General features: G+C 45.3%; 1 protein-coding gene across 1 annotated transcript; it reads left to right on the top strand.

The window, feature by feature from the left end:
* Positions 1 to 10078: 10078 nt before the first annotated feature.
* Positions 10079 to 10887, top strand: LOC147081776 (uncharacterized). The gene has a single exon (XM_085980682.1). The coding sequence runs from the start codon at positions 10100 to 10102 to the stop codon at positions 10730 to 10732; it is 633 nt and encodes a 210-aa protein (XP_085836808.1). The 5' UTR covers positions 10079 to 10099; the 3' UTR covers positions 10733 to 10887.
* The last annotated feature ends 328 nt before the right edge of the window (positions 10888 to 11215 follow it).

Genomic DNA, 11215 nt, shown 5'->3' with positions numbered 1-11215 from the left:
CAGAGAATTCCACAGGCTCACCACTCTCTGGGTGAAGAAATTCCTCCTCATCTCTGTCCTAAATGGCTTACCCCTTATCCTTAGACTGTGACCCCTGGTTCTGGACTCCCTGACCATCGGAAACATCCTTCCTGCATCTAGTCTGTGTAGTCCTGTTAGAATTTTATAAGTTTCAATGAGATCCCTTCTCATTCATCTAAACTCCAGCAAGTACAAGCCCAATCGACCCACTCTCTCTTCATACGTCATTCCTGCCATCCCAGGTATCAGCCTGGTGAATCTTCGCTGCAGTCCTTCCATGGCAAGAACATCCTTCCTCAGATTAGGCGACCAAAACTGCACACAATACTCAAGATGTGGTCTCACCAAGGCCATGTACAACTGCAGCAAGACATCCTTGTTCTTGTACTCGAACCCTCTTGCTACAAAGGCCAACATACCATTTGCCTTCTTAACCGCCTGTTGCACCTGCATGCTTACCTTCAGCGACTGGTGCACAAGGACACCCAGGTCTCGTTGCACTTCCCCTTCTCCCAATCTATTGCCATTCAGATAATAATCTGCCTTCCTGTTTTTGACACCGAAGTGGATAACCTCGCATTTATCCATGTTATATTGCATCTGCCATGCTTCTGCCCAATCACCCAACCTGTCCAAATCATACTGGAGTTTCTCGGCATCCTCCTCACAGCACACACGCCCACCCAGCTTTGTGTCGTCTGCAAACTTGGAGATATCACATCTAGTTCCCTTGTCTAGATCATTAATATATGTTGTGAATAGCTGGGGTCCTAGCACCGATCCCTGCGGCACCCAACTAGTCACTGCCTGCCACTCGGAAAAAGAGCCGTTTCTTCCAACTCTTGGCTTTCTGTCTGCCAACCAGTTCTCTATCCAAGTCAATACCTTGCCCCCAATCCCATGTGCCTTAACTTTACACGCTGTCGAACGCCTTTTGGAAATCCATGTAGACCACGTTAACCACATTGCCCTCATCAACCCTCTCTGTTACCTCATCAAAAATCTCAATCAGAATCAGAGCGGCCGGGCCCGGTGGACGTGCGGCCAGGGCCCCGGCACCAGGAAATCCAGGGTGCAGCGCCTCTCCCATCCGAGCCGCCGCTTCCTGGTTTCTTCAGCTGGCTCCACCAAGTCCGACTCGGGACAAAGGACAGGAGCCAGGCTCCCAGAATGGCCCGCGGCCCCGGGGAGCATGCGCACTCGCAGCGGGGAAATCAGCGCATTGGATAGAGCAGTTTCTGGGGCGCGGGGAACTGTGGGTGCTGCAGCCGCCATTAGTCAACGGCTGTCGGGCAGAGTTTTATTGCAGGTGATGGAAGTCGGTCCCTGGCCGCCTGTGTAGGTCTTTTTGTTGCAGCAGTTTGAGCTGGAGTGGAGATGGAGGAGAAGCTACTGGGTTTTTGATGGAATCTGGAACAGTAGCCATGGATTGGAGGGTAGCTAATGTTACCCGACTATTCAAAAAAGGTGGTAGAGAGAAAACGGGAAATTATAGCCTGACATCGGTAGTGGGGAAAATGCTAGAGTCCATTATAAAAGATGTAATAGCAGAGCACTTGGAAAACAGTGACAGGATCGGACAAAGTCAACATGGAATTACAAAAAGGTAAATCGTGCTTGACTAATATACTGGAATTTTTTGAGGATACAACTAGTAAAATAGATAAGGGCAAACCAGTGGATGTGGTGTATTTGGACTTTCAGAAGTCTTTTGATAAGGCCCCACATAAGAGATTAGCGTGTAAAGTTAAGACACATGGGATTGGGGGGCAAGGTATTGACTTGGATACAGAACTGGTTGGCAGATAGAAAGCAAAGAGTTGGAATAAACGGGTCTTTTTCCGAGTGGCAGGCTGTGACTAGTGGGGTACCGCAGGGATCGGTCCTTGGACCCCAGCTATTCACAATATATATTAATGATCTAGGCAAGGGAAGTAGATGTAATATCTCCAAATTTGCAGACGACACAAAGCTGGGTGGGCGTGTGTGCTGTGAGGAGGATGCTGAGAAACTACAGGATGATTTGGACAGGTTGGGTGATTTGCATCTGCCATGCTTCTGCACATATAACGTGGATAAATGTGAGATTATCCACTTTGGTGTCAAAAACAGGAAGGCAGATTATTATCTGAATGGCAATAGATTGGGAGAAGGGGAAGTGCAACGAGACCTGGGTGTCCTTGTGCACCAGTCGCTGAAAGTAATCATGCAGGTGCAGCAGGCGGTTAAGAAGGCAAATGGTATGTTGGCCTTCATAGCGAGAGGGTTTGAGTACAGGAACAAGGATGTCTTGCTGCAGTTGTGCAGGGCCTTGGTGAGACCACACCTTGAGTATTATGTGCAGTTTTGGTCGCATTACCTGAGGAAGGATAGTCTTGTCATGGAAGGAGTCCAGCCAAGATTCACCAGGCTGATACCTGGGATGGCAGGAATGATGTATGAGGAGAGATTGGGTCGATTGTGGTTGTACTCGCTGGAATTTAGAAGAATGAGAGGGGATCTCATTGAAACTTATAAAATTCTGGCAGGACTGGACACACTAGATGCAGGGAGGTTGTTCCCGATGGTCGGGGAGTCCAGAACCAGGGGTCACAGTCTAAGGATCAGGGGTAGGCCTTTTAGGACAGAAATGAGGAGGAATTTCTTCACCCAGAGAGTGGTGAACCTGTGGAATTCTCTACCACAGAAGGCAGTAGAGGCCAATTCATTAAATATATTCAAGAAGGAGTTGGATATATTTCTTAAGGCTAAAGGGATCAAGGGGTATGGGGAGAAAGCAGGGACCGGGTACTGAATTTGGATGATCAGCCATGATTGCATTGAATGGCGGAGCAGGCTCGAGGGGCCGAATGGCCTACTCCTGCTCCTATCTTCTATGTTTCTTTCTCTTATGCGGGACCTTATTGAAAGCCTTTTGAAAGTCCAAATACACCACATCCACTGGTTCTCCCTTATCTATTTTACCAGTTACATCCTCAAGAAATTCCAGTAGATTAGTGAAGCACGATTTACCTAGAGGCCCAACCTGCTCAACCTTTCCTCATAAGTCAACCCCCTCATCTCCGGAATCAACCGAGTGAACCTTCTCTGAACTGCCTCGAGAGCAAGTATATCTTTTCTTAAATATGTAAACCAAAACTGTACACAGTATTCCAGGTGTGGCCTCACCAGTGCCCTGTATAACTGAAGCAAGACTTCCCTGCTTTTATACTCCACCCCCCTTGCAATAAAAGCCAAGATTCCATTGGCCTTCCTGATCACCTGCTGTACCTGCATACTAACCTTCTGTGTTTCATGCACCAGGACCCCCAGATCCCTTTGCACTGTAGCACTTTGCAGTTTCTTTCCATTTAGATAATAACTTGCTCTTTGATTTTTTCTGCCAAAGTGCATAACCTCACACTTTCCAACATTATATTCCATCTGCCAAATTTCTGCACACTCACTTAGCCTGTCTATGTGCTTTTGCAGGTTTTTTATGTCCTCCTCACTCACTGCTTTCCCTCCCATCTTTGTATCGCCGGCAAACTTGGATACGTTGCACTTGGTCCCTTCCTCCAAATCGTTACTATAGATTGTAAAGAGTTGGGGTCCCAGCACTGACCCCTGTGGAACACCACTAGTCACTGATTGCCAACCCGAAAATGAACCATTTATCCCAACTCTCTGTTTTCTGTTAGATAGCCAATCTTCCACCCATGCCAGTATATTACCCCGAATCCCGTGATTTTTTATCTTGTGCAGTAATCTTTTGTGTGGCACCTTGTCAAATGCCTTTTGGAAGTCCAAATATACCACATCCACTGGTTCCCCTTTATCCACCCTGTTTGTTACGTCCTCAAAGAATTCGAGCAAATTTGTCAAACATGACTTCCCCTTCATTAAACCATGCTGACTGTCTGATTAAATTATGCTTATCCAAATGTCCTTTTACTGCTTCCTTAATAATGGACTCCAACATTTTACCAACTGCAGATGTTAGGCTAACTGGTCAATAGTTTCCAACCTTTTGTCTACTTCCCTTTTTAAATAAGGGCATTACATTAGCAGTTTTCCAATCTGCTGGGACCTTTCCTGAATCCAGGGAGTTTTGGAAAATTACCACTAATGCATCCACAATCCCTACCGCTATTTCTCTCAAGACCCTAGGATGTAAGCCATCAGGTCCAGGGGATTTATCCGCCTTTAGTCCCATTATCTTACTGAGTACCACCTCCATAGTGATTTTAATCGTGTTTAACTCCTCCCCCCTATAGCCCCCTGTTTGTCCAATGTTGGGATATTTTTAGTGTCCTCTACTGTAAAGACTGATGCAAAATGTTTGTTCAGCGTTTTTGCCATCTCCATGTTCCCCACCACTAATTTCCTGGTCTCGTCCTCTAAGGGACCAACATTCACTTTAGCCACCCTTTTTCTTTTTATATAACTGTAGAAACTCTTGCTATCTGTTTTTATATTTTTTGCTAGTTTACTTTCATAATCTATCTTCCCTTTCTTAATTAATCTTTTAGTTATTCCTTGCTGGCTTTTAAATGCTTCCCAATCTTCTATCCTCCCACTAGATTTGGCTACTTTATATGCCCTTGTTTTCAGTCGGATACTATCCTTTATTACTTTACTAAGCCACGGATGGCTGTCTTTTCTTTTACGCCCCTTTTTCCTCAGTGGAATATATTTTTCTTGAAAGTTGTGAAATATCTCCTTGAACGTACACCACTGCTCATGTACCGTCTTACACTTTAATCTATTTTCCCAGTCCACTTTAGTCAACTCTGCTCTCATACCTTCATAGTCTCCTTTATTTAAGCTTAGTACGCTGGTTTGAGATCCAACTCTCTCACCCTCCAACTGAATTTGGTATTCAACCATGTTATGGTCACTCATTCCAAGGGGATCCTTTACTAGGACGTTTTTTATTAATCCTGTCTCATTACACAGGACCAGATCTAAGATTGCCTGCCCCCTGGTTGGTTTAGTAACATACTGCTCAAGGAACCCGTCCCTAATGCACTCTATGAACTCTTCCTCAAGGCTGCCCTGCCCAATTTGATTTGTCCAGTCAATATGAAAGTTAAAATCCCCCATGATTATTGCTGTTCCCTTATTACAAGCCCCAACTATTTCCTGATTTATACTCCGACCAATAGAGTTGCAACTGTTAGGAGGCCTATAGACTACGCCCGCTAGTGACTTTTTCCCCTTATTATTCCTTATCTCCACCCAAGCCATTTCACTATCCTGATCCTTTGACCCTCCAGTTGTGGTCTCACCAAGGCCCTATATAATTGCGGTAAGACTTTACTCTTATACTGCAATCCTCTTGTAATAAAGACTAACGTACCATTTGCTTTCCTAATTGCTTGCTGCACCTGCGTGCTAAGATGAGAAATGATAAAGACAAGAAGTCACTTGTGGGAGTGGTGTACAGGCCCCCTGACAGTAACCACATGGTAGGATGGAGTTTATAGGAAGAAATAATGGGAGCTTGTCAGAAAGGCATGGCAATAATCATGGGGGATTTTAATCTACAAAGTCAACATGGATTTACAAAAGGTAAATCGTGCTTGACAAATCTACTGGAATTTTTTGAGGATATAACTGGTAAAATAGATAAGGGAGAACTAGTGGATGTGGTGTATTGGACTTTCAGAAGGCTTTCGATAAAGTCCCGCATAAGAGATTAGCGTGTAAAGTTAAGGCACTTGGGATTGGGGGCAAAGTATTGACTTGGACAGAGAACTGGTTGGCAGACAGAAAGCAAAGAGTTGGAATAAATGGGTCTTTTTCCGAGTGGCAGGCAGTGACTAGTGGGGTACCGCAGGGATCGGTGCTAGGACGCCAGCTATTCACAATATATATTAATAATCTAGACGAGGGAACTAGATGTAATATCTCCAAATTTGCAGATGACACAAAGCTGGGTGGGCGTGTGTGCTGTGAGGAGGATGCCGAGAAACTCCAGGGTGATTGGGCAGAAGCATGGCAGATGCAATATAACGTGGATAAATGCGAGGTTATCCACTTTGGTGTCAAAAACAGGAAGGCAGATTATTATCTGAATGGCAAAAGTTTGGGAGAAGGGGAAGTGCAACGAGTCCTGGGTGTCCTTGTGCGCCAGTCGCTGAAGGTAAGCATGCAGGTGCAGCAGGTGGTTAAGAAGGCAAATGGTATGTTGGCCTTCGTAGCGAGAGGGTTCGAGTACAGGAACAAGGGTGTCTTGCTGCAGTTGTACAGGGCCTTGGTGAGACCACACCTTGAGTACTGTGTGCAGTTTTGGTTGCCTTATCTGAGGAAGGATGTTCTTGCCATGGAAGGAGTGCAGCGAAGATTCACCAGGCTGATACCTGGGATGGCAGGAATGACGTATGAGGAGAGATTGGGACGATTGGGCTTATACTTGCTGGAGTTTGGAAGAATGAGAGGGGATTTCTTCACCCAGAGAGTGGTGAACCTGTGGAATTCTCTACCACAGAAGGCAGTGGAGGCCAATTCATTAAATATATTCAAGAAGGAGTTGGATATATTTCTTAAGGCTAAAGGGATCAAGGGGTATGGGGAGAAGGCAGGGACAGGGTACTGAATTTGGATGATACGTCATGATCGCATTGGTTGATGGAGCAGGCTCAAGGGGCCGAATGGCCTACTGCTGCTCCTATCTTCTACGTTTCTATATAGACTGGAAAAATCAGATGGGCAAAGGTAGCCTAGATGAGGAGTTCATAGAATGTTTTCGGGATAGTTTCTTAGAACAGCACGTTCTGGAGCCAACCAGAGAGCAGGCTATACTAGACCTGGTATTGTGCAACGAGATAGGATTAATTAATGACTTCATAGTGAAGGTGCCCCTAGGTAGCAGCGATCATAATATGATTGAATTTTACATTCAGTTTGAGGGAGCGAAGAGTGGGTCCAAGACTAGTATTTTAAACTTAAATAAAGGCAATTATGAGGGCATGAAAGCAGAGCTAGCTAAAGTGAACAGGCAAATTAGGTTAAGGGATAGGTCAAGAGAGTTGCAGTGGCACACATTTAAGAGATATTTCAGAATACACAGAATAGATACATTCCAACGAGAAAGAAAAACTCCAAGGAGAGAAAGCTAGCTAGAAATATAAAAACTGACAGTAAGAGTTTCTATAGATATTTAAAAAAGAAAAGAGTTAATGAAGTGAGCGTTGGTCCTATAGAAAGTGAGTCTGGGGAATTAATAATGGAAAATAAGGAGATGGCAGTTGAATTGAACAGGTATTTTGCATCGGTCTTCACTATAGAGGATTCAAGTAACATCCCAGAAATAGCTGTAAATCAGGAAATGGAAGGGAGGGAGGAACTCAAGAAAATTACAATCACCAGGGAAGTGGTACTGAGCAAATTGTTGGAGCTGTGGGCTGACAAGTCCCCGGGGCCTGATAGACTTCATCCTAGGGTCTTAAAAGAAGTGGCTAGTGAGATAGTTGATGCGTTGGTTTTAATTTTCCAAAATTCCCGAGCTTCAGGGAAGGTTCCATTAGATTGGAAAATAGTGACTGTAACTCCTTTATTCAAAAAGGGAGGGAGAGAGAAAGCAGGAAACTACAGGCCAGTTAGCTTAACATCTGTCACAGGGAAGATGTTAGAAGCTATTATTGAAGACGTTATAGCAGGGCACTTGGAAAAGTTCAAGGTAATCAGGCAGAGTCAACATGGTTTTGTGAAAGGGAAACATGTTTAACCAATTTATTGGAGTTCTTTGAGGAAGTAACATGTGCTGTGGATAAAGGGGAACTGGTGGATGTACTGTACTTAGATTCCCAGAAGGCATTTGATAAGGTGCCACATCAAAGGATATTGCAGAAAATAAAAGCTCATGGTGTAGGGAGTAACATGTTGGCATGGATAGAAGATTGGCTAGCTAATAGGAAACAGAGAGTAGGCATAAATGGGTCACTTTCTGGTTGGCAAGATGTAATGTGTGGTGTGCCACAGGCATCAGTGCTGGGGCCTCAACTTTTTACAATTTATATAAATGACTTGGATGAAGGGACCGAAGGTATGGTTGCTAAATTTGCTGATGACGTAAAGATAGGTAGGAAAGTAAATTGTGTAGAGGACATAAGGAGACATAATGACCTCATAGTGAAGGTGCCCCTAGGTACAAAGGGATATAGATAAGTTAAGTGAGTGGGCAAAGATCTGGCAAATGGAGTATAATGTGGGAAAATGTGACGTTGTCCATTTTGGCAGGAAGAATAAAAAAGAAGCATATTATCTAAATGGTGAGAGATTGCAGAGCTCTGAGATGCAGAGGGATCTGGGTGTCCTAATGCATGAATTGCAAAAGGTTAGTATTCAGGTACAACAAGTAATCAGGAAAGCTAATAGAATGTTGTTGTTTATTGCGAGGGAAACTGAATACAAAAGTAGGGAGGTTATGCTTCAGTTATACAGGGCATTGGTGAGACCACATCTGGAGCACTGTGTACAGTATTGGTCTCCTTATTTAAGGAAGGATGTAAATGCGTTGGAAGCAGTTCAGAGAAGGTTTACTAGACTAATACCTGGAATGGGCGGGTTGTCTTATGAGGAAAGGTTGGACAGGCTAGGCTTGTATCTGCTGGAGTTTAGAAGAGTAAGAGGTGACTTGATTGAAACATATAAGATCCTGAGGGGTCTGGACAGGGTGGATGTGGAGAGGATGTTTCCTCTTGTGGGAGAATCTAGAACTAGGGGTCACTGTTTAAAAATAAGGGGTCGCCCATTTAAGACAGAGATGAGGAGAAATTTTTTCTTACAGACGGTCGTGAGTATTTCGAACTCTTCCTCAGAGGGCGGTGGAAGCAGAGTCTTTGAATATTTTTAAGGCAGAGGTAGATAGATTCTTGATAAGCAAGGGGGTGAAAGGTTATCGGGGGTAGGTGGGAATGTGGAGTAATCAGATCAGCCATGATCTTATTGAATGGCGGAGCAGGCTCGAGGGGCCGAGTGGCCTACTCCTGCTCCTAATTCATACATATGTATGTAAAACAGAGAGTAGTGGTGAACGGTTGTTTATTGGACTGGAGGAATGTACACAGTGGTGTTCCCCAGGGGTCGGTACCAGGACCACTGCTTTTCTTCATATATATTAATGACTTGGATGTGGGTGTACAAGGTACAATTTCAAAATTTGCAGATGATACAAAACTTGGAAGTATAGTGAACAGTGAGGAGGAGAGTGATAGACTTCAGGAAGACATAAACAGGCTGCTGAAATGGGTGGACACGTGGCAGATGAAATTTAACGCAGAAAAGTGCAAAGTGATACATTCTGGTAGAAAGAATGAGGAGAGGACATATAAACTAAAGGGTACAATCCTAAAGAGGGTGCACGAACAGAGAGACCTGGGGGTATGTGTGCACAAATCGATGAAGGTGGCAGGGCAGGTTGAGAAAGCGATTAAAAAGGCTTATGGGATCCTGGGCTTCATAAATAGAGGTATAAAGTACAAAAGTGTGGAAATTATGATGAACCTGTATAAAACAGTGGTTCAGCCCCAACTGGAGTACTGTGTCCAATTCTGGACACCACACTTTAGGAAGGATGTGAAGGCCTTAGAGAGAAGGTGCAGTAAAGATTTACAAGAATGATTCCAGGAATGACTTACGTGGATAGACTGGAGAAGCTGGGGTTGTTCTCCTTGGAGCAGAGAAGATTGAGAAGAGATTTGATAGAGGTGTTCAAAATCATGAGGGGTCTGGACAGAGTAGATAGAGAGAAACTGTTCCCATTCACAGAGGGGTCAAGAACCAGAGGACACGGATTTAAGGTGATTGACAAAAGAAACAAAGTCGACATTTTTACGCAGTGAGTGGTTAGAATCTGGAATGCACTGCCTGAAAGGGTGGTGGAGGCAGATTCAATCACCACTTTCCAAAGGGAGTTGGATAAAAAAAAAATTCAGGGCTACAGGGCAAGGGTGGGGGAGTGGGACTAGCTGAGAGTTGGCATGGGCTCGATGGGCCGAATGGCTGCCTTCCATGCTATAACCATTCTATGATTCTATCCTACAACATTCTCCCTCTTACCCCCTTTCTAAACTCCTTTTACAGGGTTTTAGAAATGGAGCATTTACAGACAGGAAGCTCAGACCAAACATCACGTCAAGAACAGACAGAGTCACTCGATCCATCAGGACCTGAATATCATCGGCCTTTGCACATGGAAGGAGAGAGCAGCGATCACAGCGCAGACAAACCGCACACGTATTCCACGTGTGGACCCGGATTCAGCCGATCATCCAATCTGCAGAGGCACAAGCGCAGCCACGCCAGGGAGAGACCGTGTAAATGTGGTGAGTGCGGGAAGGGATTCAGTAACCCCTCGAGGCTGGAGATTCACCGGCGCAGTCACACCGGGGAGAAGCCATTCACCTGCATGTTGTGCGGGAAGGGATTCACTCACTCCTCCCGCCTGCTGATGCACCAGCGAGTCCACACCGGGGAGAGGCAGTTCAGCTGCACCGTGTGTGGGAAGGGATTCTCTCGGTCCTCCAGTCTGCTGACACACCAGCGAGTCCACACCGGGGAGAGACAGTTCACCTGCACCATGTGTGGGAAGGGATTCTCTCGGTCCTCCAGCCTGCTGACGCACCAGCGAGTCCACACCAGGGAGAGGCCGTTCACCTGCACCGTGTGTGGGAAGGGATTCACTCGCTCCTCCCGCCTGCTAACACACCAGCAAGTCCACGCCTGATGGGAGTGGTTCGATTCTGCTGCTGTTAAATCACATCCAGGACTGGGCGATCTTCACTCTGGCGGTTGGGGTTTGTTGATACTGATGTGAATGGCCCACTCGAGCTGGGCTGGAGCTTAATATTTTGCATATATGTCAAGTAAATAAGCTTTGTTTCCAACATAGTGTGTCGAGTCCTTGATGTCTGTAAGACGAGAGCTGACTTATGACTGTCGGGGGCGGGGGGTGCTGCTGCGGCCCTTTAAGAACTGCTGTCCTTGATCCTCCCTCTTAATTTCAGCTGAGATTCCCTGAATTATTTTGCAATAACATAATTAACTTTCAACGACAATCGCAAATTAACCTTTGACGCAATTTGGGGTCAGATAGGACCCACAAGTCCTGACTAATCCTGGCTGGCAGTATTTACTGACCTGTGTAGAAGACACAATGGGACCTTCCATTCACCCACCAGAATGAGCGAGAGTCCCCACATTTTTCAGG

Source organism: Somniosus microcephalus, unplaced genomic scaffold (genome assembly GCF_052327205.1).
Source record: "Somniosus microcephalus isolate GS21.2 unplaced genomic scaffold, FLI_Smic_1.0 scaffold397, whole genome shotgun sequence".
NCBI lineage: Eukaryota > Metazoa > Chordata > Chondrichthyes > Squaliformes > Somniosidae > Somniosus > Somniosus microcephalus.
This window is presented reverse-complemented; position numbering and strand designations above follow the sequence as displayed.